A 24,148-nucleotide genomic window follows, 5' to 3' on the forward strand; every position below is an offset into this window, starting at 1 on the left:
GGTGGGCCATGGATGAATGAATGAATGAATGAACGCAGCGGTCGCCTTGAGAGCGGTGGAAGACCAGCGATAGGCCTCAGGCAGGCGATGATCTCCCGGTTGGCGGTTACGAGACGGTAATCTGGCCTGAGTTCTCAGGTGTGCACGCAGCAGCACCGCCAGATAGTGTGATACCATACCGTACAATACCCGCACCAGCCACAGGGCAAAAGCCACCGTCGCTCGTCTTTTCTTTTCGCTCTCTCTTCCGCTTCTTCGCTTCTTCTCTTCCTCTCTTCCTTCACCTCTCCCTCTTGTCCCTTTCCCCCTCCCCCCAATCCCTTCAATCGACCCCTTTTTCTTTCCCCTGTGTATCATAGTCTATCATTGATCCCTTCCGTCCTTTGCATTCATTCCTTCGCTTAGTTCGGGCGGCTTCTTTCGTTCGGACTCTCGAAAGAGAGCTCAAGAGTCCTTCCATCTTGCGCCCAGTTTGGGAGCTTTGAATTTTCCCACTTGGAGGTCGCCTATCACTCACGGCGAGCGACAGAAATGTCCACCCCCAACGATCTTCAGGCTCTCCTGGCCAGCATCAGGCCGCGTCCCTCTCCTTCCAATACTCCGGGTCAGGATGCTCCCATGCCTCCCTATTCCCAGCAGTATCATCCGGGATACCGTCAGCAGCAGCAGCAGCAGCAGCAGCAGCATCAACAGCCGCCCTACGATGGCCAGAGCTTCCCTCATCCTCAGCTGCACCAGCACGGCTATCGTCACCCGTCGGTCTCGTCCGCTATCCACAGCCCGTCCCCTCTGAATACTCCTCCCCACCACGGTTCGGATATTTTGAGCCCCAACGTGCCGACGCCTCGTGGTGACATGTTTCCTCAGCAGCAGCTGCATCCTCAACATCACCACCCGCAGCCGCCACTGCACCAGCACCAGCCGCTGCCTCAGAATCCCGATCGTGCCGCCAATTTGTTGAACCTGTTGAAGTTCAATCAATCGGGCGCCGGTCCCGCTGTCGCTGCCCAGCAACAGGTGCCTGTTGCCGGCGTGGACCAGCATAGGCCGTCTCATGCTCACGAGGTCGTCCCGGAGGAAAGCAACAATTCCGCTCACGCGAGAAACATCTCTGCGTCGGACTTGGTCGCTTCTCTCTTCGGTCGACAGGGAGGTGCAGCTCCCCCCGTGAGACCCGCCGGCTCGCAGTATCATCCTGGATCTGCCGGGGTTGGAGAAGGCTCTTCTGCCGCCCCGACCGCAGAAAACACCCAGGACATGCTTCTTCGCTTGCTGAACCGTCCCAAGCCTGGCCAGGACGTGCCCGAGGGTCCGGTGAAGTCGATGTCTCAGTCGCCGGCCTCGATTTCCCCCCAGAAATCTCCCTACCCCGAGGTGGAATCTGGCAGTCTCCCGATGCCGTCCGTTCAGGCCGTCGAGGAGTCCCTAGCCATGGGTTCCGTGCCCGAGGACGTCGTGCCCGGGAAACCGGACGCGTTTGCTCCTCCTTCCAGACCCTCTCCGGCGTCCAAGGATTCTATCTTTACCTACGTCAACCCTTTTGATCAATTGGCCGCCGCATCTCCTCGCAAAGAGTCCCCCCCGCAGCCCAAATCCGGGACTAGCGAGAGCTCGGCCATTGAGGTCTCGGCGACCGAGGAGATCAACGTGACCACTGAAGTGGAGCCGACCCCCGTCTACTCGAAGGGGAAGCGCGCCAAGTCCCCCCCTCTGGCTGACGACCAAAAGAACGCGGTGAACCAGGTCGTCGACAAGCTGGTGGACCAGCTCTGCCGCGATGTTGGTGAGCCGGCAGTCCCGTCGGCGGAGGAGCAACTGAACCCTGCGGTGTCGACGAGTCGCGACGAGAGTGCCCAGGAGGTGCTTTCATCGGTGGCGAGCCACCTCCGCGAAACCGCTGCGGAAGCCAAGGAAATTGCCCAGGATGGAGAATTCAAGGAGGCGATCAAAGAGACTGCCGCTGCGGCCAAGGAATTTGCCAATCAGAGTAGTGGCGAGGCGCTTGCTGACAGCTGGGAAAGTGCGGAAGACAGCGCCGAGAAGGAGGAGCAGCGCGTGGTTGCCGTGCACAACTTCCCCCTGAAGCCTTTCATCTCGATCGCCGTGAAGGTCTATCCCGGCAAGCTGTCGGTCCTGCGCGATGACGGCATCATGGATATTGCTCGTCTCAAGAAGGATTTCGACCAGCTGGACCGCTCTCTGACGTCGGCCACTTCGGATTACATTGTCTACGCTCTGGCCAAGAACGGAGGTATTCGCATCATCCGCCAGGATGACGGCAGCGACAAGCAGGTGTTCCGGGCGGCTCGCGACCGCGTGTTCAACGTCGCCGTGTGTACGTCCCAGACCACCAGCGGCGTGTCCGAGGAGCAGGCCGTGCTGGGCATCGGCGTCAGCGGCACCGTGTACTGGGCGCTGATCTCCAAGGCCGACAAAGATCTTTTTGAACTGGACGCCCTTGAGAGCGAGAGTCTCATCTTCCCCCCATTCCCGGCCTCGGACGAGAACACCTCTGGCGGCCAGCTGAAAACGCGGGCCAAACGGAGCTCTCGTCACCCCGGTCTTTTCGCCATCGGCCGTGGCAAGAACATCTACGTGATCTCTCCGCAAGCCGCGGCCAACCCGGCTTATGGCGTGTCGGGCAACCAGCGCACCGTCAACACCGAGAAGTTTTTCAAGGAGCGCGCCCTCAAGATTTCCACCGGCAAGGCCGGCAAGGACTTCATGTTCAGCGACGACGACACCGTCATCGCCTCCCTCGACAAGACCGGCCGCCTGCGATTCTGGGATATCCGCGAGGTGGCTACCAACTCGGCTTTCTTCACGAGCGGACCCAGCCCGACTGAGGTTCGTGTTCCTCTGAACACTTTCGTGACCGGTTCCCCCGCGGAGAAGTCGTGGCCCACTTCGGTTCTCTTCATCGACAAGCTGCGGCCTTACGTCAAGTCGATGGCGCTCCGTTACGTTCTGGTGGGATTGAAGCAAAATCACACCTTGCAGCTCTGGGATATTGGGCTGGGCAAGGCCGTGCAGGAGCTCAAGTTCCCCCACGAGAACGAGTCGGATGCCATCTGCAGCGTCGCCTATCACCCCGGATCCGGCATCATCGTCGTCGGTCATCCCACGCGCAACTCGATCTACTTCGTCCATCTCTCGGCCCCCCGCTACAACCTGCAGCCCATGTCGCAGGCCTCGTTCATCAAGCGCTCCGCCGAGAAAGACAGCAGCCTGCCCAAGCCCGAGTCGACTGCCTGTCTGAGTGGCATCCGCGAACTGTCTTTCAACTCCAAGGGTCAGCTTCGCAGCCTGGATCTGCTGCCCATCACCAAGGCGGCGGGAGACGACAGCAGCAGCCTGTTTGAGCTTTACGTGATGCACTCGCGCGGCGTGACCTGCCTGAACATCAAGAAAGAAGACCTGGGCTGGAGCCCCGACAACAAGATCGTGCGCCCTGTCAACGCCCTGGAAGAGGGGTTGATCGAGATCTCCGAGCTCCAGACCTTCCCGACGTACGTGACGGACGAGCCCTCCATCAACGGGGATACCGCTTCGACTCCCTCCAAGACTGGACCCAAGGAGGTGGTCAAGAAGGTGTCTGAGCCGAGCGCCGAATCGGCCAGCGCTGCTGCTTCCGCCTCTGCGCTTCGCACCCAGTCCCCCACCAAGCAGCCCAAAAAGAAGGTCGCAGATGAGCCACCGGTCGCCGAACCCGCTGCCACGGTGGCCGCTTCCGAAAAGCAGGACAAGAAAAAGAACAAGAAGAAGTCTGCGGCCGACGTGGCCCCGGCCAAGGCCAAGGATGTCACTCCCAGCGCAGTCTCCAGCGAAGCACCTGTGCCTGCCGCTCAACCCTCGACCAGCGGCGAACAGCTCAACGGAAGCGATGCTTTCAAGGCCGCCCCCGCTGCCCCCGAGACCACACCTCTCCCCGTCACCCCCAGCGTCGGAGTCAGTGACAACCTGGACCGACACTTGGAGGCGCTGCAGAATGGAGTGTCTGCCGAATTCAGCAAGAGCCTCGGCCGCGAGATCGAAGGACTGTACCGCCGGTTTGACGACGAGCGGCGCAGCTGGGATGCCGCGTCCGCAGCCAAACAGGACCAGGTTCTGCGATTGGTGTCGAGCACTCTATCCGAGAACGTGGAGAAGAATCTTGCACGCATTGTGTCGGACAGCATCCGTGCCGAGGTGGTCCCCGCTCTGTCCGATCTCACCTCGACCGCTGTTGGAAAGCAGCTGAGTAGCGTCGTTGCCCAGCAGATCGGCGGCGTGGTCCCTCGCGAGCTGCGCCAGGCTCTGCCCGAATCCGTGAGCCGCGCGGTGCAGCAGCCGGAGGTAGTCAAGGTCCTGTCGGAGGCCGTGAGCCAGAAACTCACCCCATACCTGGACGGCGAGATCTCAAAGAGCGTCAACAACGCCGTCACGCCGGCTTTCAAGAACCTGACTGCCAGAGTCACCGAGAAGGTTGGCGCCGATATGGAGCGTCAGATGCAGGCGCAGTTCCAGCAGTTTGAGACTCAGCGTCAGAACGACGCCGCCAAGATTGATCAGCTCACGACCATGGTTCGTGGTCTGTCCGATACGGTTGCTTCAATGGCCGCGGCACAGACCAACTTCCAGAACGAGATTTTGAAGCTGAACCACGTTGCGGCCTCTCAGCAGGAAGAGCAGCGACGCGTCTCGCGTCAGTCCCCCGCGGCTGCCTCGTCGGTTGGACCGGGAAGTTCCATGAACGCGCAAGATGCGGAGCTGGCGGACATCACCCGGTTGATCAGCGAGGGGCGGTATGAAGAGGGTTCTGTCAAGGTTTGTACCACTCTTCGATCTTAGATTTGCGCATTTGTACTAACGATCGTGAACAGTGGTTGCAATCCGAACATCAGGCCGATCTCTTCAACAATCTGTTCATCCAACTGAGCCCTTCGTATCTGACCAACCTTTCGCCCATTGTGGCTTTATCTGTTGGTGTTGCTGTGACGTCTTCTCTCCAGACGAACGTGACCGAGCGTCTCGCCTGGTTGGATGTGGTCCTGCAAACCGTGAATCCCATGGTATGTCCCCCGGATAGAAGATGAAAACTCTGTCCCCGCTAATTTCTCTCGACAGGATCCGGACATTATTGAAGTCGCGCCTAGAATCATGTCGGTACTGCTGCAGCGTCTCGAAACCTTGTACATGTCAATTGCGCAGAACGCACCGCACGATCCCATCCTTCGAAAGATTCCTCCTCTTTCGCGCCGCGCCCGAGCCCTTCAGGGATAAAATTTGGAGTTGATGAAGTTATTCTTTTCTTATCTTTTGCTTTGATCCGGTAATGATGACTAGGTCTAATATCTCGGCCCTCGGTCCACCTGATGATCATCATGCATAATGGAAGTAATGGCAATAAAAGCATAAAAGTTTGAGATGCGTGGTTTTCCTTGGGGCGTTCCTTTTCCTTTTTGACCTGTACCTTTGGGAATCCACCGCGGTGGAGCAGCACAGGGGACGCAAATGAAGGCGACGCATGCATGTTCTCATTAATCATTGCATATCTCTAGCGAGGGGCCTTTGCGGTCTTTTCCATCTGTTTGTTGGCGCTCGTGTTATTTTGGCTGCGGGAGCAGCGAGTTGCCATTTGATACGAGACATAACCATGACCTAATTTCATTTGCATATATCTATTGTTTCAATCCATCTGTCTATCTCTATACCAGCCATGTAATCTACCCCTGGGAAGGCGGCCCCTGCCACCCAGACCTCACCAACCACTCTTCAAACGTCGACGCCCTGACCCCCAAATCCACCCCCGACAAATCCTCCGCCTCGTCCATCGTGCCATAACACACCTTCTCCTGCGGCGCCACGACAATCCACTCCATCATCTGCCGGATATCCCGCTCGTAGCCCCTGCCCGCCGCGCGCGCCACAATCTGGCCCCATTCGTCCAGCGAGATGGGCTCGAAGACGGCGCGCTGGCCCGTGACGGCGGAGAAGGTGCGCGCCATGTCCGCGAAGGTGATCTTGGGCGCCACGACGGGGTAGATCTTCGAGGCGGTTTTGTGAGGCCCGAGGTGGAAGATCTCTGTGGTTAAGTTAGTAAGTAGGTTTTCGTCCCCCCCCCTTCATCTGGGGCATTATATAGCACGGAGACTAGGAGGACATACTAGCCGCGTAGACACCTATATCCCAGGCCGGATCGACCCAGTCAGCTGGTTTAGATGGTGGACAGGGGGCGCAGAATCGGACGATGTTGTCTTCTATACATGTGACATGGCATTTTAGCGCTGTCCGCTTCCTTTCTGTATATAGCTTGGAATGAGGGAGTAGAATGCAGTACGGACCCGTTCTTCGGCAATATTGCGGTGTTGATAGATTCGAGTAATACAACCCTTTGATTGATGTTAACATTCGTCATACTACCCACCCCACTGGCTCACTGGCCAGTGCATGTGTTCAAACGGGGAAGGGGGAGGAGACAAACCCGGATATAAAACCGTGACGGCAGGAAGCTCTTGTCTCGCCCACTCCTCGATCTGATTCTTATGATCGAAATGAAACACCTTGGTGAACCGTCCCTGGCTGCACCGCGATAGATTCGGCAGACTGCTGAGGATGACGTGCGGGATGTGGAATTCCTATACACATACATCTACTTAGTCTCTAGTTCTCTTGCTCACCTACACCAGAACGAAGAGTGACAGGGGAAAAGGGAGGTACACACCCTCGCCACATCGACGATATTCCTCCCCGCCACCAACTCATGCCTCATCTCGTCCTCGGTCTCGATCAGACGCCCCGGGAGCCGGTTATGCGTCATGGCGAAGAGGGCGTCTGCGTCGCGGAACCCGTCGCGCAGGGTCTCCGCGCGGTAGACGTCTCCGGGGACCAGGCGGATGCGGAGCTCTGGGAAGTCGGAGAGCAGGGACTGCGCGGATTCAGAGGCCGGGTTGCGCGTGATGGCGTGGATGGTCAAGTCCGGGTGGTGGTGTTTGTTGGCGTGGAGGGCGCGGAGCAGCCCTCGGCCTTGGTTGCCGGTTGCGCCGAGGATGGTGAGCTGGGGCATTTTGTTTCCTCTTTCTTTCTTTACTGGGTTGGACTAATGCAGAGTGTGTGGATTGGAATTCAAAGTGGGAGAGAGAGAGATGAAGACAGTGTCAAGTGATGTCATGGGGTCGGGGTAAAGTCTTTGCCGTGCTGTATGTCAGTTGATAGTACTTCATTTGGGACCCTTTCTGGTCATTCATGGAATCATTTCCCTTCGATTAGCTACAACTTCAATTCAGAGATATAATGATAGAAGTAATATTGTTACTCCGCCGGGCTTTCGCGATCCGGGAGATCTCGGTGTTCAATCCAGAGAGAGATGTATATATAGCATAGAGATAGCTCGAGTATAAGGCCCATATACTACAGAGATAGCAAAAAACAGACTTGACAACGCCGATCACGGTGCTTGACGTCGATCTGCTGATCCTGCAGGTGGGCTCCAAATAATCATTCGTTCTTGGGCTCTAGTCAATCCATGTGACTGGTCGAATTCACTTGTGGCACCACTGCTGTCCACAGGGCGATTCAGGGAAAGATATTTGGAATATTGAAGAGGCAAGTGAAAAGGGTCACGCGACCTATTGAAATAAGATTGTTGACACAATAAGAATGTCGCATCGGAATGCCCCTGGATTGGTGCAACTCGGCAGAGATTGTCAAGTTTCCCTCCAAGTAAATACTAGAAGCAAGGGTTTGGTGAATCCCGTAGATCATCATATAACCGTCCAGAATAGGGTTGACTCAAGTAGAATTCGATGTGAAAGGGGTGATATCACATTCGTAGATCTAACATAGTCATTCCCAAAACGCAATATATCACTTCTACCATGCAATGCAACAGGGATGGCCTGCAGGCCTGAAATAGTGGGCCCCGAAAACAATGAATGAGCCGCGACGCAGAAGTAAGGCTGAAGACTGTACGCTGTGTTGAATTGCCTCGCAATTGCCCGTTCGTCTTCGCCTGTCGATGGCAATGACAGTTCGGAATGAAGATTGGACAAACAGGACCAGATCTACAATCAGCCGTCCGTGGTGAAAATCAATTGACCATGGCTGGGGAGTCCGTTGAGTCGGGACGTGATGAACACTTTCAGGCAGTCCACAGCGTCTTCTCCGAAAGGCAGAAGAAATTCTCGATCATAATCTCATCCCTGGTGAGCTTTCTGGCCCCCGTCTCAGAGAGCATCTATTACCCGGCCATAGGATCGCTGGCGGATGACCTGGATGTCTCGAGAAGTGACATCAATTTCACCATCACTGCTTTCATGGTAAAGTCCGTTCTCTTTCTAGTCAGGTCGTACAGGCACAACAGGACTGACGTGGTTTCCATGCAGATTGTGCAAGGTGTGATCCCTTTATTCACCGGCACCATCTCAGACCGGGGAGGCCGCCGGCCAGTCCTCCTCGTCTGCCTCTCCATCTACCTTATAGTCAACGTTGGATTGGCACTGCAGACCTCGTTTCCGGCCCTGACAACCCTGCGATGTTTCCAGAGTATTGGAAGTAGCGGAACCACCGTGGTTGCGATTGCGACAACATCCGATCTGGTCACTCGCGCCGAGCGTGGAAAATACATGGCGTATTCCTCGATGGGATACACCGTCGGGCCGGCGCTGGGCCCCATCTTGGGCGGAGTTCTAACCCGATACCTGGGCTGGAGAAGCGTGTTCTGGTTCCTGGCCATCTTGACGGCAGTGATCATCCTGGTGATCCTTCTGTTCCTGCGTGAAACCTGTCGTGCGGTGGTGGGAAATGGAAGTCTGCTACCCCAGCCCTGGAATCAACCGGTGCTGGAGGTGATCCGCCCACATACCTACGAAAAGCCCGACTATGATACTCGCGTGTCGTTCCCCAAGGGTTCAGTGTTCCTGGACAGCGTCAGGGCTGTGAAAACCAAAGCGATGGGCATGCTGGTCCTCGGCGGCACGCTCCTGTTCTGCGGGTCTATTGCCGTCACAAGCAGCATTCCCGCCCTGCTGGAGCGGAAATACGGCTTTGATTCCCTGCGGATTGGGCTGTGCTATCTTCCGTACGCAGCAGGGGGCATCGCAGCGCGCTGGACGATGGGTACGCTGATGGATTGGAATTTCCGGCGCCACGGCCGGAAAGTCGGGGTGGAGGTGCAACGAAACCAGCAGACCGCACAACAACTACGGGAGATCCCCCTGGAACGAGTCCGATTGCAGCTGACATTGCCGCTGGTGTATCTCTCGAGTATCTGCATGCTCGGTTACGGGTGGATCATGAACTACGACGTTCATATCGCCGGTCCTTTGGTCATTCTATTCCTGCTAGGCAACGCCAACACCGCAGTGAACAACTCACTGAACGCGTTGATCGTGGACCTCAATGCATACCAACCGGCCACGGCCGTAGCAGTCACAAACCTGTTCAAATTCTTGAGCGGCGCTGGAATAGTGGCTGGAGTGCTGCCCTTGATCGATGTCGTGGGCATTGGGTGGGTAGGGACCATCATCGCGGGCTTTTGGTGCCTTATCTCGCCGCTGCTATGGCTGCTGTATGTTTATGGGCATGAGTGGAGGAAAATAGGCGATGTGTGACCAGTTCTGAAATTTCCATCGTGTATATATAGGCCCAGGGAGCGTGTATCGAATCCTTATGCATGAAAGTCAACCTTCTCGGTCCCTTGGTCTGACGACCCGTTCTCGATGAACTCAAATCCCAATGCCCGCCAGTTCAATTCCTTTCGCCAGTGCAGTCCGTAATACTCCCGATTAGATTGGGAAGCGGTGTCGTTAGACTCTTCGGTAGGCCCATCTTTTGAAGGCTCGTCGATCTCGTCCGTGTCCGCCGTCGGAGCTACAACAGGCTCCGATGCCAATCCTCCTGTCATCATGCGTCCCTGTCGAGGAAAGGTCACGGATCGGAAGCGGGAGAGAAGCATCCCCATCGAGCAGCACACACATGGTTCGTGGGTCAGATAAACGTCAAGGTCCGTACAGAGGTAGCCGCCATGCTCCCGCGTGCGGATCCGAGGAGCAAGCTTGCTATCACCCGAAGACGACGATCGGGGAATCGCTTCCTTCTCAGTCTTCTGGTACTTCTCTGCAACAGGGGAGTGCTCCCTCGACTCATCCAAGGCGTCTTCGGAAAAGCTCTCCGACTTCGATAGGAAATATGCCTCTAAGGGGTTTAAATGTGGCCTCTCCTCTTCCAAGCTAGCCTGGCGCCGCACCCCAGCAATGAGGTCAACTACACGCATCAGCGCGTGCAATTCTGGCCCACCCTCGAGGTCCGGGTTATACGTCTCGCTGGCAGGATTGGGACCCGCTCCTAGATGTAGTTCCGACTGCGACATCGCGCCGGCTTCTCGACGAGAGTACCGCGCATCCCCAGCGACCGCCACAACCGCATCTGCCCAGCGAGTCTCCGCATCGTCACCGGTCGTCTCAATCTGAGATTCCAGTTCCGAATCCACGACCACTGCCCCTACTCGGCGCCCTCGCCCCGACTGTTCCGCCTCGTCCGCTACTTTGAACGCCAGAGCCAGGTAGTATCCGGCCTTGGGCTGGATCGATTCGTGAGTGCGAGTCAGGATCTGCGGGGGCGGAGCAATGTTGGCCTTGGGAGCGGCGGGGTTGAAAACGACCGGCCAGAATTTGGCCGACCAGTTGTCGGCCTGAGGTACATTCAGAGGCGGCAGGAGTGGAACCTGTATCGTGTAAAGACTGATTTCATCCGGTGTGGTGGACGGTGCAGAGGACGAGGGGTTCTCAGCGTCCGGAGTAGGAGGTATAGGGACGAACGGCGCAAGGACTTTCCGAAGTTCGCCAACGTCGGGTAAAGGAGGCATAATCAAGGCAAAGATCGTCTGCGAAGAGGGCTCGCCTTTGATGAGAGTGGATCGCAACGTTTCTGGCAATTGGGTATGCTTTGCGAATCGTCGGAGGTGGTTTGTTGATTGCGATGAGTCGCGAGGAAATTTCGAGTCTAGCGCTCTAGGACCTGTAAGCACAGGTGCGAGGTACATGGAAATGAACTTGGAGTGAAACACTCACTTAATTACTTTGGAAGCACCTTTCACATTGACCTCTACTACATAGGCATCGCCTATTGTGGTATCAGCTCAAGTCCGTTCTTTTTGGGGGGGGGGGCAACTCCTTTGCCCCTCCTCTATGCTTTATCCCCCTTGTGGACTGTAAAAAAGTTCACACACTAAACGCACCAAATTCTATACGCGGCCGTGCCTCCTGCACGGTTCTCACAGGAATCACTTGGCCCACGAGAGGCTGCACTCCCTTGAGGATCTCCTGAGCGCCCATTGACTGGTCCATGGAAATGGTTGGCGAAGAGCGGGGTATAATCGGCAAATGTGGTCCTCAAGATACAATTGCTTCTTCGAGGGGAGGAGGGGGTATTGTGAGACAGAGTAGGAGCAAGATTCACGGCATCTTTGCGTGGGATTGAATTCTCCGAGAGAGACTGATTTGAGGAAATCCCGGTCGAGAAAGGTTGGCGGTCTCGACGGGCCCTCAAACCCTATGCGCGGTACCCTATGACCTAAGCCCTACCCTTTGCCAATCCGGGATCTACAGATGAAAGACGGGCCAAAACTTTAAAGGATCATTTGGGAGATCACCGATAGATATGTAGATGTTTAATGGAATTATGTACACGCCCCAAAAGCCAGTCATCCGTAAATGCACCGACTGTTGAGGCACATGAAAGCCCAAAGCAATGGAGATGAGAAGCTCAAACGGGAGAAATGGAATGTCTATAATCAACCCAACGGGGGCACTGGGCCGCGTTTCTTGTGTTGTATGTATACACAGCATCAACTCCGTGGCCTGTCTTATGCAAGATATGTACTGTGACAAGGGGGAAAGGGGGAGGGGCATCTTTCGATAAATCGCGGAGAAGCGGGGTTGGTCCTCCGTGCAGATGGTCCACCCCATAAATCGAAATATTAAAAAGAAATGAACTCCGTCGTGGGGAAACAACAATGAGAATGAAGATAGAAGATAGAAGATATTTTTTTTTAACCGTCGCGCTGGATTTCGAATCCCTCGCAACGCTCCACCAAACTTTGGTAATAGTCCACCAGCACCTCGGGTTGAGGGACAATGCGCCACTCTACGCGGAACAGAAACTCCAATTCGAGGAGCGCCAGTTCCGTCATACTGATTCCTCCAACGCGAGCATACGTTTTATTCGTCCAAAAGCTGTCGCTCAGTCCCTTACTGGCAACGGTGGCGCTGGCGATGAGGAATCGATGGATGGTGAGGCTGGAGACGGTGAAGGAAGGATAAAGCGCGCACAGTCGATCAATATAATATACCATGCTTAATAGAATGGGTGGCGAAAGCGTCGCGTGGGTGGCAAGTCGCTGCAGGTAATCCTGGACGGATATCCGCGGGGGCGTCCGGGAATGAAATCGCGTCAGTCGGCCCTGGTGCAGAGGGATCTTATCGTTAAACCGGATCAGCTCCATGAGCATGCTAGAGATCAAGATCACAATGTCCCGCGGATCCGCCTCCTCATACTGGGCGGGGAGCACCTTGACGGCGGGTTTGCTCGGTCGCAACCGCTTGGTCTGCGAGCCTTCGAGGTCGGAGCCAGCCAGGCCGGCCGTGTGCGCGCCATTAGCAACGGGGTCATTGGGGCTGTTACGCTTGTTGGACCCTGCGCTATTCCCTGCGCCGTTGCGAACGGGGGCGGTCATTGGGGGATCGGAAGATGATGGAGCGGCGGAGTCGGGAGCGGAGGGATGGGGAGCGGCACCGTTATTGGTCGGACGGTCGGAAGAACAGGGAGGTTGAGGACAGGGGACGACGGTGTCAGTGTGACCTGCAGCGTTCGACGAGGCGATAGTTCCGCCCCCAAGGGTGGTCAGCCCAGCGGATCGGCCGCCCGGGAGATCCCCTGAGGGTCCGGAGGACGTAGAAGCAACGGTGTGGCGAGTTAGGGCCGATCGAAGCTCTTCGATGGCCACGCGGGAGGAGCGCCGAGAGAGAGGACTACCAGACGATGCAGCAGTTGGGTGGGTGGCAGGCTCATAGTGCTGATGCGGGTGGTGATGGTATCCCGGCGCGGCGGTCGTCGGAACGGCGGCGGTGGACGAGGCAGAGGCGACCGGGGGACGAGGAAAGGAGGGAGAGGAGAAAGAAGAAGAACGAGGGGGGCGCGAGGAAGGAGAGGAGGAAGGGCGAAGGGCGGAGGGCGAGGGCGAGGAAACTAGCATCTCCGCCCAACGAGAGCACCACGTGGGCGCACGACTGAACGACGTGCAACGGAGCTGGCAGACGCTGCGAAACCTTGTGCTGCTGCTACTAAGGAGGATGGCGTGCCCAGACGCATCATGATCTGCGCGTCCAGCTCTTTTGAAAAAAGACGCTGAAATGCGGGGAGGTGATGAAGCAGAAAGTGTGCACGAGGAGAAAATGAGATGAAGATGGAGATGGAGATGAGGGAAAAGGAGAGGGAAAAGTCGTCCAACCAAATAATCATCGGCAGAGGAGGGGAACCTGGAGATTTTGCCTCGTAATAAAAGAAAAGGAAAAAAAAAAAAAAAAAAAAAAAAAAAAAAAAAAAAAAAGGGAAAGCCGCCAAGCCAAGCCACGGCAGTCTGACCAAACAGCGTAAGGCTGAGACGAACCAGCCGTATCGAAACAGGGAATTTCGGTGGACGGGAACCGTATCCTGAGGAATTGGCCAATCCGCGGCCGCAGCGGATGCAATCCTTTAAAACTTGCCCAGCCCTATTACCGATGCATTACCGTACAGGCCCTTTCCAAAGGTTCTCGGCACGGAACCCCGACCCGCCTGAGTGCTCAGCTCGAGATGGACCTTATGTTTATCACTCATCTACGCCGTAAGTCTGGAACTAGTGAGAGTCAATCGGGGCCATACCTCCGTCGACATGGGATCGAGCACGTCTCACCACTTCTCAGCCGCGAAGAAAGCTTCGGTCGAACCAGGGCGGTCAATCACATCGAGCCTTGGGGTGTACAAGCCCTCGAGATTGCACTGAGGACGTCAGCCAAATCCCTCTCTTCCTGGTCTTCCTTCGAATGTGCCCCGGTCAGGTGATGGCGCCGCGGCACTGCGATTCTCGTACGGAGGAGCCCCGAGTAGGTCGTCTTACTATTATCCTACTACTCGGAGTGGTTCAGAGAGTGGTTCAGAGTCCTGCATTCATGGATATCCTGGAGATAGTTTCCCAATCATTATTGCTCTGGGAGGAATACATCATTGCATCGTATCCTCGGCAGTTCGTGCGTTCCCCTCTTTTCTTCTGCCCATGCAGTAGTTGGCGTTTTTAGCTCTGCTTAGCTTGGCTGCTATCCTGCTTTCCCAGCGTCCGCCGTTTCAGCACTACGCAGTAGGGCCACCGATGCTGCAGAAAGGGAATATCGACCTACGGAGTACGGAGTAGGAGATCAATAATAAGAAACCAATCGCTCGGGTGTGCCTTTTACGAATCATACAGTCTACAGTACTAAATGTCTTCAGGCAAGCGTCTCTTATGGTCCATATCGAATTTCCCGGCCAATTGCCTTTACCGCACCAGGAAAGAAAGAAAGAAAGAAAGAAAGAAAGAAAGAAAAAAAGAAAAAAGAAAAAAAGAAAGACAGAAAGAAAGAAAGAAAAGAAAAGAAAAGCAATAGTACCAGACAAATTCCAATAGATTCGTACCTACGGAGTACACCGTGCTCGGAGTACATTACCTATACTGGCATTTACTAATACCTATTCAGCGCCTAGTCGCCACGAGACACGGTCTGACCTCTCTTCGAAAAACGTCGAGTCTCGCATGACTCTCGGTCTCTCTCAGATGCCATCCCCAGACGCTCGTCGGTGCGCCAAGATGGCTGATTGCATTATGGTACCACGTCCGATTTGAAAGAGGACGAGAATGCTCGGGTGGAAGGGTCAGCAGTGATGGGATTCGGTCGATGGAAAGGGGTTTCCTAGGGCAATACTAGGTCCTCGATGTACTACTAAAAACTCGGTACTCCAACCTACTCCAAATAATGACGGGCGGGAGGGACCTAGTCCTTGACACTTCCCGGAACGGAGCCGAGGCGTGCGCGGCGCGATCCGCCAATCATCGTCCCGCGCGGACTCGAGCGGCGAGGGGTCACGTGGCACGCGACACACCGCTTGCCTCGATGAGTCAGCCGCCGCGCACCTGACCTCACGTGATCCCCGTGCCCGCAAACGGCAAAGCGGCGGCCCCGGAAAGGAAAGGGAAGGTGCTCCAGTCCAGTCCGTCATAGAAGCATCTCGCTGGTCTTCCTGTCTGCCCGCTGCCATTGCTTTGCTCTGCCACCGTGCCGGTGTTATACTCGACACTTCCTCATTGTGAATACCTTGGATGCATCTTGCTCCCGGGACAGCGTGGTGGCTGTGTTATCTCCCATGATCGTCGACCGCTAAACGCCTGAGACTCTTCGGTTGCCGGCGAAGCTAGCTAGCTGTACGAATCCAAGCCCCTCTCCTGGACCATCGACGCCGTTGGCACCCTCCCAAAAGCCTCCGTCGACTGCCTTGGCTTCTCTCGCTTCGAACGTGCCGAGTCGCCATCGGAACATAATACCGTTGCTCTCGTACCTTTTTCTTTCCTTTTTCTCGGCTGACCTGCTCGGTCATAGAACCCTCCCGCGGGAGGCGGTGATTTTCGGACCATGACGCGCGCCTCGACGCCCCCGGTTCTTTTACAACTGCAGACGGCGGATTCCCCCTCCTCGCAAGCGGCCGCCCTTCGCACGCTGAAAAACGAGACAATTGGCCATGACCAGCGCAAAGAGGCCTGGATTCGATGGGGCATCGTCCCAACCCTTGCCAAGCTGCTTGCCTCCCGACCATCCGGTGATAAGACCTCGACGACGATCTCCGAAATCAATGGGACGGCCTCGGATCGTGACCTCGCCCATCCGAAGTCGGAAGCAGATGATGTCTGTCTGCAGGCGATCATCGTCATAGGTAGTTTGGTACAAGGTATTTGATTGCCCGGGGAACATGCGATGGCGGCAGCCTGGCTTATCTCTATCAAACGTTTGCATGTGTGCTGATATTCTGGGGCCCAGGCGGTGCATCCTTCCTATCACCTATTCTTGCCAGCGACCTACCCTCAATACTCTTGTCTATTATCTCTTCGCCTGAATGTCCCCCCTTCTTCGTCCTTCCTATCCTTCGCACCCTGAACAATATTGCCGATCGACTACCGTTACAAAATCAGCCGGAGGGCCCCAAGGATCCTCGTCTAGCCGATTTACTCTTTTCCACCGAGTATATTGGCTTTCTGCCCCGGATCATAGCCCAGGAGTACAGCTCGCACGAGAAACAGACGGCTATCGAGCTCGCCGCGGCTCTCGTCGGTAAACTATGCACCGAGGAGGCCCATAAGGCGGTGCTGGCGGAATGTGGGGTTCTAGATGCTCTGGCCGTGAAGGTGGCATCCTTTGTGGCGGCGCAAGGCTTCGTTCTGCCAGGCGCAGAGGCACATGTGCAGGAACCCGGCGCTCTGGGGTCGCTCCCTCTGCCTGCACCCCCGACGGCCAAGCTGGCGCCGATCCTGCGCGCTGTAACCGTAATCATTGAGCACTCTAAGTGGCGGGCGGAACACTTCCTCTCGTCCCCGGGGATAGTCACGGTGTTCCCCAAGCAGTTGCCCGAGTTTGCCCCGGCAGATGTTAAGAAGGCCCCGTGGGGTTCGACGTACTTGTCGGGGTCTGCGGTACCACGCCACGCCGGTGCAAGCCCCCTAGAGCATCTCCTCCCATCGGTCCCGTTGGCGCACAACAAAGCCTCCACCAGCACCCCCAATTTCCCGCCTTTGGGGCAGCAGGGACCTCGCCGCCGACACAGTCAGTCATACCCTGCATCGCTTCCCGTCTTCGACGCACCTAGCACCGAGGACGATGAAAATGCCATAGTTCCCTGGCTCCTTTATGTCATTCGTGCGGAAACCGGCATGGCGCGGCTGATGGCAGCTCGTCTCGTCACCGTTTTGTTTCGGCGCGGTCTCACCAAAAAGCATCGGGTCTCCATGCTGTGTTACTTGTTGATCCCGATTCTGATCCGGATGCTCGACAAGGACCATGAAATGTCGTGCGACGATGGCGTGCAGTATGGAGGGTTGATTTCTTCGCCCGATCGTCTGCGAGAAGAGGCCCCGGCAGTGCTCGCCACCCTCGTCATGGATGACCAGGAGTTGCAGAGACATGCGGCCGAGGGCGGGGCCATCCAGCGACTTTCCCAACTGCTCAAGGAGACGTACAATCCCATCCGCCAGAACACCAAGCCGATGTGGCATGCAGAGGCCGACGATACTACTGGAGGATCCGACACGCAGCCGGCAGAGTGCAGGCTCGGCCATCCCGGATATGCACCCACCCACTGTCATGTGATGCGTTATCGCGAAAACATCCTGAAGGCCCTGGCGGCCCTGGTCCCGTTCAAGGACGAATACCGGAAGGCGGTCTGTGAGAACGGGGTGGTGCCGTATATCATTGACTCGCTCAAGCCCTGCTCGAGCGATCCCCAGTCGGATACCTCGAATCCCAAAAACACCGCTGCCGATGGCAATCCAACTCCGACGTTGCTGGCTGCTTGCGGTGCTGCGCGGATGCTCACTCGTTCCGTTAGTGTCTTGAGGACCAGCCTGATCGATGCTGGTGTCGCCACTCCCTTATTTGTTTTGATTCGTCACCCCGACATCGAGGTCCAGATCGCCGCCACGTCAGTAATCTGTAACTTGGCCCTCGATTTCAGCCCCATGAAAGAGGTAGACCCTGTCCCTTTGTCCATCGTTTCTTGGCTCCTTCAAACTGTGTTCTGACAAAAGTAGGCAATCATCTCTGCGGAAATCCTCCCCATCCTCTGCGAACACGCGCATTCAGTCAACACGAAACTACGTATCGAATCGCTCTGGGCCTTGAAGCACGTTGCCTACAACTCTACCAACGATGTGAAGATCAAAATCATCACCGGCCTAGGGCCCGGGTGGATCAAGCAGGTGATCACGCAGGATCCAACGACCGCGTTAGCCAAACGGGGACTGGACGAGGAGCTGGACAGCAACAACTTGGCAGGCATGAGTCGAGCCAACTCGGCCGGAGAACAGGTGGACTTGCTGAATCCCATGGAGCATTCTCAGCAGCGCGACGAGGACATGAAGATGGCCGACACGTTGCCGCCATCCAAGATGAGTCTAGAGATGTTCCTGCCCGACGTGACCCGGCGGCGCAAGCTTGCCCTTCACGGGGATCTAGACCAAACGACCCAAGCTCGACAGGATGACATCGCGGTACAGGAACAGACATTCGATTTGTTGCGTAATCTCGTCTGCGGACTGGGGGCCTCGGAAATGATTGACCACCTGTTTACGGAAATCGGGCAGGATCTGATCCTGGATGCCCTGTCGGACAAACTACGCCCTCGCAGCATCCAGCTTCCGCATCGAAGAGAGTCATCTGCGCAGCGGGCCCTTCAAGTTCCGACCGAAATTCTGGTTTCGGTGACATATGTCATCATCCACCTTGCTGCCGGTCTCCCTTGGCACCGTCAACTTCTGGTCTCGCACCGGGATCTTCTCCGCCATCTCATGGGCTATTTCAACCATGCCAACCGGGATGTACGGACCAACTGTGTCTGGGTTGTGATCAATCTCACGTACGAAGACGATTCAAGCGATCATGACGGGTGTCGAGAACGGGCCTTCAAGTTACGTTCGATCGGGGTCGCGGATCGTCTGGCCAGTCTCGAGGACGATCCGGATCTTGACGTCCGAGAGCGCACTAAAACTGCACAGCATTTGGTAAATGCTTTGACGCGTTGATAGCGAACGTGTATTGGTTTCTCTATCCTTTCTTGCTCATGCATTTGGGCCGATAGTGGGAAAGTAGATGGATCCTACCGGGAAGCTTTTTTTGTGTTCATTTCCTTCCCCCTTTTCCCTTTCTATTTCTTGACACATAGCAGGCGTTGAACTGGCTGTTGGATGTACAAAGAGAACCGAGGAGATGCACATGATAAATGAATCCGATAGATCGTTCTGCCTTCCGTAGAGATGGAAAGGAAAGGAAAGGAAAGGAAAGTAGTTCCGGTCGAGTCTTATCGATAAGCCGGAGACGGCGTGACGTCACTTGACCGGCTCCAGACGTTTCCCGACCGGATTTCCAGCGCTTCATACTTCCATCATTTCTGCCACCCCTCGCCCATCGCTGGGATAATCACTCCGTCCTTGCACGACCTGGCAACAATGGCTCCCGTCCCGGCGTCTCTTTTGCGAGCTCTTTCCATCCCCGACCCGGATCGCGCCAGTCTCTCGACCGCTGGCTTGGGGTCCGGGTTCACCAGCACAGGTGCTATTCGAGCCACGGTGCCCTCGCCCGCGGCCGAGGATGAGGAGGAAGAGCGTCGATATTTTGTCAAGACATCTGCCGATGGCAAGGCAGCCGAAGAGATGTTTCGAGGGGAGTACGAGTCTTTAAATGCCATCGCGAACTCGGTGCCGGGCTTTTGCCCCCGCGCGCTGTCCTGGGGATTTCTTGAAGAGAGCAACGGGAAGAGCTTCTTCCTGGCAACCGAATTCTTGGAGCTGGGGGTCGGCGGCCGGACGGGTCCGTCGCTAGCTCAGCGCCTGGGCAGGCTGCACTCGACGCCGGCACCGCCAGATCCTGAGACGGGCAAACGCCGGTTCGGTTTCCCCGTTCCTACGTTTTGCGGCGACACGAAGCAGCCCAACCGGTACCACGACTCGTGGGCCGATTTCTACGCCAATGAGCGGCTGCTGGTCATTCTAGATACGTCGGAGGCGCGGAATGGGCGCGATGCCAGTCTGCGCGACTTGGTCGAACGGACGGCGCACAAGGTCGTTCCCACCCTGCTCGGCGATGGGCATCTGGGATATGACAAGGATGGCAATGGAGAAGGGATCATACCTGTCGTGGTTCACGGCGACCTCTGGAGCGGGAATGCGGACCGCGGACGCATCATCGCCAGTGGTCGAAAGGAAGACGAAGAGGTCGGGGACGTTGTGTACGACCCGTCCGCATGCTATGCGCATAGTGAGTTTGACCTGGGGATCATGAAGATGTTCGGAGGGTTCGGATCGGCGTTCTTCGATGCCTATCATCGCATTGTTCCCAAGACTGAGCCGGTGGAGGAATACGATGACCGAGTACTGCTATACCAGCTGTAGGTGCTCTCTTCAGATCCCCCCCATTGCTATCATCGGACTGACGCTTTCAGGTATCACCATCTGAACCACCATGCTATTTTTGGAGCCGGATACCGATCGGGGGCAGTGTCGATCATGCAAAAATTGGTCAAGAAGTATGGATAATAGGATAACATGACTATGATGCATTTGAATTGGATAGGCTGCCTCCTACAGCGTTCTGTTTACTTTTGTTCTTACTTGATTGTGGCATGCCTGTCCATATTCAAGGCATCGAGATACCCAGATTGTTTAGGATAGAATCTCCTCGCGGATTCTTCGTGGACGAATGGTGTGATACAGATACATACACACGCATTTGCCAATAAGATGGAGGCCAAGGGTCTTGGAAGTAGTCTTGGGTGGAATTAATAATAATCAATGAATCCACGCGGAATCTTTTCCAGTGAACTTCAACGATGACGCCATCGAGCCCGCGTGCGGAGTTCTTCTTCCACCAACTCATTCTTACTCCCTCTCTTTCCTTCTTTCTTCTCTCCATCTCCTTGTAATCTTCTCCGTCTATCCAAAATGCCCTCCCATCCAGATGCAGCAGTCTATCCCGAAGCAACGGGCCCGGCCAAAGCGTTGGTCGACCAACACCAAGCAGAGCAACCACTCAAGCTGTATGCGGGGTGGTTTTGTCCGTCAGTCATCTACCAATATCTATCCCTTCAATAAAGGAGTAACTGCTAACCGACCGTCTAGATTCGGTATGATCAATCAGCAACTATTCCGCTAGGGGTCCTAGATAGAGACGGAGTTGCTAACCCATCCCATCCCAGTGCAACGCGTCTGGCTGGCACTAGAAGAAAAGCAGATTCCATACCAATACATTGAGGTGAACCCATACAACAAACCGCAGTCACTACTCTCGTTGAACCCCCGCGGACTCGTGCCGACGCTGTCCGTCCCGACCTCCGAGGGCAGTCGACCGCTGTACGAGTCAAACGTGGTCCTCGAATATCTCGAGGAAGCCTATCCGGACCGCTCACCCCGCCTGCTGCCGGAGGACCCTTACGAGCGAGCACGGGCGCGCATCTGGGTCGACTTCGTTACTTCCCGCGTGATCTCGGCCTTCCATCGCTTCCTGCAGTACCAGCCTTCGTCGGCGGACGAGGACGCCGTGGCCGAACTGGACCGGCACCGACAGGAATTCCTCGACCTACTGAAGCAGTGGGCACGGGAATTGCATCCCGAAGGACCGTTCTTCCTCGGAGACCAGATCAGTCTTCCGGATCTGGTGCTGGGCCCCTGGGCGATCCGGCTGTGGGTGTTTGACGAGTTCAAGGTGGGCGGGCTGGGGGTGCCTGCTGAAGGCCAGGGAGGAGAGGATGAAGCCGTTTGGCGGCGGTGGAGGAAATGGGTGAAGGCCATAGAGGAGCGTAGGAGCTTCCGGGAGACTATGAGTGATGCGCAGCAGTACCGGCCTATCTACAAACGATATGCGGACAACGTCGCGCAGAGTGAATTGGCTAAAGCGACTCGGAGTGGACGGGGAGTTCCTTGATGGTTGTGGAACATGGTGGTGTGGTGGAGACCATGGAGTGAATTTTCCATATGCAAATCGATAGCACAGCACGAATATATTGAAGCGATTGTCAATTATAGATGGGATCTTGAAGATATTGAAGCTATTGCGGAGTGTAACTAGAGCCGTATCCCCCGTAACGATACCACGATACCACGATACCGGCCGCCAAGCCCCACGTGACCTGGGCGCAAAGAGACGCATCGACGAAGTCCACTCGTTTCCTCTTCTCATCGACCAGTCAGTGAGCTTTTCTTGCATCAGATCCCAAGATGTCTTCGGACAGAAAGGATGTCGCCAGTGTATCGGGGTCCGAGGCGGCCTTGCCCGATCCGCCTCCAATCCATCCCTCCTTCATCCAGGTCGCCAAACCGTACATGAAGGAGCAGACCATCCAGAGATGTATCACGACCATGGGCGTCGACCCTCTACGGGAGGAATCACTCCGCCTGCAGGGCGTGACGTGGATTGACAATGTCCGCCGTGTACTTTGCCTGTATGTGCTCTCACCTGTGAGCTCTTGATTCATTGGCGGTCCCTTGGACGGGAAAGTCGGCCAAGTCATCACTTGTATTGGAAAACTGACGATATCAGACCCATACGGACTTTCAACACGGCTGTCGTGTACTATCACCGATTTCGACTCGTTCGTCCAGACGAGTACCCCTACATGGTAGCTATGACCCTTTTTTTGCCATCGGTCTCGCAACGAGAGCCTGACCAAATCACGCAGGATGCCGCAGCAGCTGCGCTGTTCACGGCCTGCAAGATCGAGGACACGCTCAAGAAGTCCCGCGAGATAGTGTGCGCCGCGTACAATCTCAAACTCGCGCCGTCGGAGCACGTCTCGTCCGACAACCCGGTCTTTGAGACCCATGCGCGCGGCATCATCGGACTGGAGAGACTCATGCTTGAAGCGTCCGGCTTTGACTTCCGCACGCGTCACCCGCAGAAGACTCTGATCAAACTTGCCCGGAAGTACGGGCTGGACCAGCAGTCGGAGGCCTCCAAAGTCGCCTATCGCATTGCTCAAGACCTCTACCGCACGTTCGCGCCGATCAAGCAGACTACGTCCACAATGGCATTTGCGTGTCTAGAACTTGCCGGTCGTCTGCTGGACCAGCGTATTGAGGCTGTCGACCAGGGACTGGATTATAAGGCCTGGAGGACGAGCCGGGAAGAAGTCATGGGTATGCCCCTGCCCCCTATTTATTGAATCCCTGATCTTTCCGTCAGGTCAACGCGCTTACCCCTGTTAGAAACCCTTTTTGATCTTCTAGAAATGTACACGCATAACCGAGGGTCCACGTCGGTTGGTCCTCGGTTCCCCTCAGACAGGTTCCTCAAGGTCAGGATCCCTCTCAACCAAGAGGCAGAAGCCCAGAGTCTCCCTCGATTCACCAACTGGGTCAACGAACGCGACACCAAACCCCCGAACGGTCTCAAGATCAACAGCGGCAACAAGCAACCCGGTGCGACCGAAAATGGCGACGCGCGGATCCACCCACTGATCCCCGTCGCCGCCAACGGAGAACGACCCAAGGCCGGCGAGAAAGTCGCGGTGCGTTTCATGATCGACCCCGAGTGTGCCGATGGCGAAAAGTCGCATGTTGCGAAGTACTTCAAGGTCGAGATGGAGGAGTACGAGGTCGACGAATGAAACAGCTGTTGCCATCTGCAAACGCATCTCAAATCCCACCATATCCGTACTGCCCGCCGCTTCCTCTTCCCTTGACCTATCTCACTGACAATCCCGAGGGGTCTTTCTTTATCCCGGACCGCAAGCCGGCAAGTAGCCCATCGCTACTTATTCGCGCATGCGTTGCGCCCAAGCTAGCTAGCTAGCCCCCGTTCCGCGTTTCTTGACTCCGTGTCTGGAATATCGATTCCCAACTGCAGCCTGTTCACTGTCCAGGCTGAACGGATCCGTCTCTGCCGATTCTGCTCTCCTATCTACTCCATGCGTACTCTTACTCTTGATTCCCAGAAAGAGCGATAATCAAGACACGAAGAAACAAGGAGAGTCCCTCGCGAGTCAAGACTCAAGAAACTAAAGCAAATACCATGCGGCCGTCTCCAATATTCGTCTCGATCATACAGATATTTCCGAATGCCTGATGAGGGGTTGGAGAGGAGCTGAGGACTCAAAATGGACAATGGATATAGAGTGGCCGTAGCAAGAAGAGTTCTTGCTATGATTCCATGAGGGAATGAATAAAGAGGGATGGCAATAATAGAACGAGCTCTGGATCTGGAAACGGTGCTCCTTGTATATTTATTACTATACCGGATGCCTGTCAACTGGGGCACTGCTGGATATAGAACGAAGGGCCGGCTGTGATAGTAGTAGTACTGTCATATTCTTTACTAGTGGATATAAATATATACCTACTATACTATTA

At 55.7% G+C, this 24,148-nt stretch overlaps 9 protein-coding genes across 9 annotated transcripts; 6 read left to right on the plus strand and 3 right to left on the minus strand.

Moving 5' to 3' along the window:
* Window positions 1-290: 290 nt before the first annotated feature.
* On the plus strand, window positions 291-5,665 carry P170DRAFT_512118 (uncharacterized protein). Its single transcript, XM_024854958.1, has 3 exons — window positions 291-4,806; window positions 4,863-5,051; window positions 5,107-5,665. Exons 1-3 carry the CDS (start codon window positions 532-534, stop codon window positions 5,260-5,262), a joined length of 4,620 nt encoding a protein of 1,539 aa, XP_024700722.1. The 5' UTR covers window positions 291-531; the 3' UTR covers window positions 5,263-5,665.
* On the minus strand, window positions 5,666-7,089 carry P170DRAFT_512119 (cinnamoyl-CoA reductase). The gene is made up of 5 exons (XM_024854959.1): window positions 6,704-7,089; window positions 6,464-6,617; window positions 6,324-6,371; window positions 6,147-6,239; window positions 5,666-6,064 (listed from the first exon to the last, which is right to left on the minus strand). Exons 1-5 carry the CDS (start codon window positions 7,043-7,045, stop codon window positions 5,706-5,708), a joined length of 996 nt encoding a protein of 331 aa, XP_024700723.1. The 5' UTR covers window positions 7,046-7,089; the 3' UTR covers window positions 5,666-5,705.
* Window positions 7,090-7,909: 820 nt separating this feature from the next.
* On the plus strand, window positions 7,910-9,590 carry P170DRAFT_457790 (putative MFS multidrug transporter; the record flags this gene model as incomplete). Its single annotated transcript, XM_024851742.1, has 3 exons — window positions 7,910-7,931; window positions 8,128-8,297; window positions 8,364-9,590. The coding sequence occupies 3 exons, from the start codon at window positions 7,910-7,912 to the stop codon at window positions 9,588-9,590; spliced, it is 1,419 nt and encodes a 472-aa protein (XP_024700724.1).
* On the minus strand, window positions 9,419-11,464 carry P170DRAFT_389229 (putative tRNA-specific adenosine-34 deaminase subunit Tad3). Its single transcript, XM_024845860.1, has 3 exons — window positions 11,216-11,464; window positions 11,049-11,100; window positions 9,419-10,988 (listed from the first exon to the last, which is right to left on the minus strand). The coding sequence occupies exons 1-3, from the start codon at window positions 11,322-11,324 to the stop codon at window positions 9,647-9,649; spliced, it is 1,503 nt and encodes a 500-aa protein (XP_024700725.1). The 5' UTR covers window positions 11,325-11,464; the 3' UTR covers window positions 9,419-9,646.
* Window positions 11,465-11,626: 162 nt separating this feature from the next.
* Window positions 11,627-13,377, minus strand: phoB (regulatory cyclin phoB). The gene has a single exon (XM_024849781.1). The coding sequence runs from the start codon at window positions 13,229-13,231 to the stop codon at window positions 12,029-12,031; it is 1,203 nt and encodes a 400-aa protein (XP_024700726.1). The 5' UTR covers window positions 13,232-13,377; the 3' UTR covers window positions 11,627-12,028.
* A 1,910-nt stretch (window positions 13,378-15,287) lies between these two features.
* Window positions 15,288-19,081, plus strand: P170DRAFT_439187 (armadillo repeat protein). The gene is made up of 3 exons (XM_024849782.1): window positions 15,288-15,990; window positions 16,080-17,779; window positions 17,843-19,081. The coding sequence occupies exons 1-3, from the start codon at window positions 15,678-15,680 to the stop codon at window positions 18,830-18,832; spliced, it is 3,003 nt and encodes a 1,000-aa protein (XP_024700727.1). The 5' UTR covers window positions 15,288-15,677; the 3' UTR covers window positions 18,833-19,081.
* Window positions 19,082-19,255: 174 nt separating this feature from the next.
* Window positions 19,256-20,341, plus strand: P170DRAFT_364633 (putative fructosamine-3-kinase; the record flags this gene model as incomplete). Its single annotated transcript, XM_024844651.1, has 2 exons — window positions 19,256-20,193; window positions 20,248-20,341. 2 exons carry the CDS (start codon window positions 19,256-19,258, stop codon window positions 20,339-20,341), a joined length of 1,032 nt encoding a protein of 343 aa, XP_024700728.1.
* Window positions 20,342-20,746: 405 nt separating this feature from the next.
* P170DRAFT_365505 (uncharacterized protein) lies at window positions 20,747-21,725 on the plus strand (the record flags this gene model as incomplete). The annotated part of the gene is made up of 2 exons (XM_024844709.1): window positions 20,747-20,866; window positions 20,979-21,725. 2 exons carry the CDS (start codon window positions 20,747-20,749, stop codon window positions 21,723-21,725), a joined length of 867 nt encoding a protein of 288 aa, XP_024700729.1.
* A 293-nt stretch (window positions 21,726-22,018) lies between these two features.
* Window positions 22,019-23,406, plus strand: P170DRAFT_428688 (putative cyclin; the record flags this gene model as incomplete). Its single annotated transcript, XM_024847855.1, has 3 exons — window positions 22,019-22,242; window positions 22,341-22,936; window positions 23,027-23,406. The coding sequence occupies 3 exons, from the start codon at window positions 22,019-22,021 to the stop codon at window positions 23,404-23,406; spliced, it is 1,200 nt and encodes a 399-aa protein (XP_024700730.1).
* Between the last annotated feature and the right edge of the window lie 742 nt (window positions 23,407-24,148).

This window comes from Aspergillus steynii (assembly GCF_002849105.1).
Source record: "Aspergillus steynii IBT 23096 chromosome Unknown P170scaffold_7, whole genome shotgun sequence".
Taxonomy (NCBI): Eukaryota; Fungi; Ascomycota; class Eurotiomycetes; order Eurotiales; family Aspergillaceae; genus Aspergillus; species Aspergillus steynii.

Excerpts from the sequence above, each read along its gene's own strand:
- P170DRAFT_512119 (XM_024854959.1), bottom strand. The coding sequence starts at position 7,045 with ATGCCCCAGCTCACCATCCTCGGCGCAACCGGCAACCAAGGCCGAGGG. Across the intron at positions 6,372-6,463 it reads CGTCACGGTTTTATATCCGG|GGTTGTATTACTCGAATCTA; the intron begins GTTTGTCTCCTC and ends CATCAATCAAAG. Across the intron at positions 6,065-6,146 it reads TATAGGTGTCTACGCGGCTA|AGATCTTCCACCTCGGGCCT; the intron begins GTATGTCCTCCT and ends ACTTAACCACAG.
- P170DRAFT_512118 (XM_024854958.1), top strand. The coding sequence starts at position 532 with ATGTCCACCCCCAACGATCTTCAGGCTCTCCTGGCCAGCATCAGGCCG. Across the intron at positions 4,807-4,862 it reads ATGAAGAGGGTTCTGTCAAG|TGGTTGCAATCCGAACATCA; the intron begins GTTTGTACCACT and ends GATCGTGAACAG. Across the intron at positions 5,052-5,106 it reads TGCAAACCGTGAATCCCATG|GATCCGGACATTATTGAAGT; the intron begins GTATGTCCCCCG and ends TTCTCTCGACAG.
- phoB (XM_024849781.1), bottom strand. The coding sequence starts at position 13,231 with ATGCTAGTTTCCTCGCCCTCGCCCTCCGCCCTTCGCCCTTCCTCCTCT.
- P170DRAFT_389229 (XM_024845860.1), bottom strand. The coding sequence starts at position 11,324 with ATGGACCAGTCAATGGGCGCTCAGGAGATCCTCAAGGGAGTGCAGCCT. Across the intron at positions 11,101-11,215 it reads ACGGCCGCGTATAGAATTTG|GCGATGCCTATGTAGTAGAG; the intron begins GTGCGTTTAGTG and ends ATACCACAATAG. Across the intron at positions 10,989-11,048 it reads GGTGCTTCCAAAGTAATTAA|AGCGCTAGACTCGAAATTTC; the intron begins GTGAGTGTTTCA and ends TACAGGTCCTAG.
- P170DRAFT_439187 (XM_024849782.1), top strand. The coding sequence starts at position 15,678 with ATGACGCGCGCCTCGACGCCCCCGGTTCTTTTACAACTGCAGACGGCG. Across the intron at positions 15,991-16,079 it reads CATAGGTAGTTTGGTACAAG|GCGGTGCATCCTTCCTATCA; the intron begins GTATTTGATTGC and ends TCTGGGGCCCAG. Across the intron at positions 17,780-17,842 it reads ATTTCAGCCCCATGAAAGAG|GCAATCATCTCTGCGGAAAT; the intron begins GTAGACCCTGTC and ends TGACAAAAGTAG.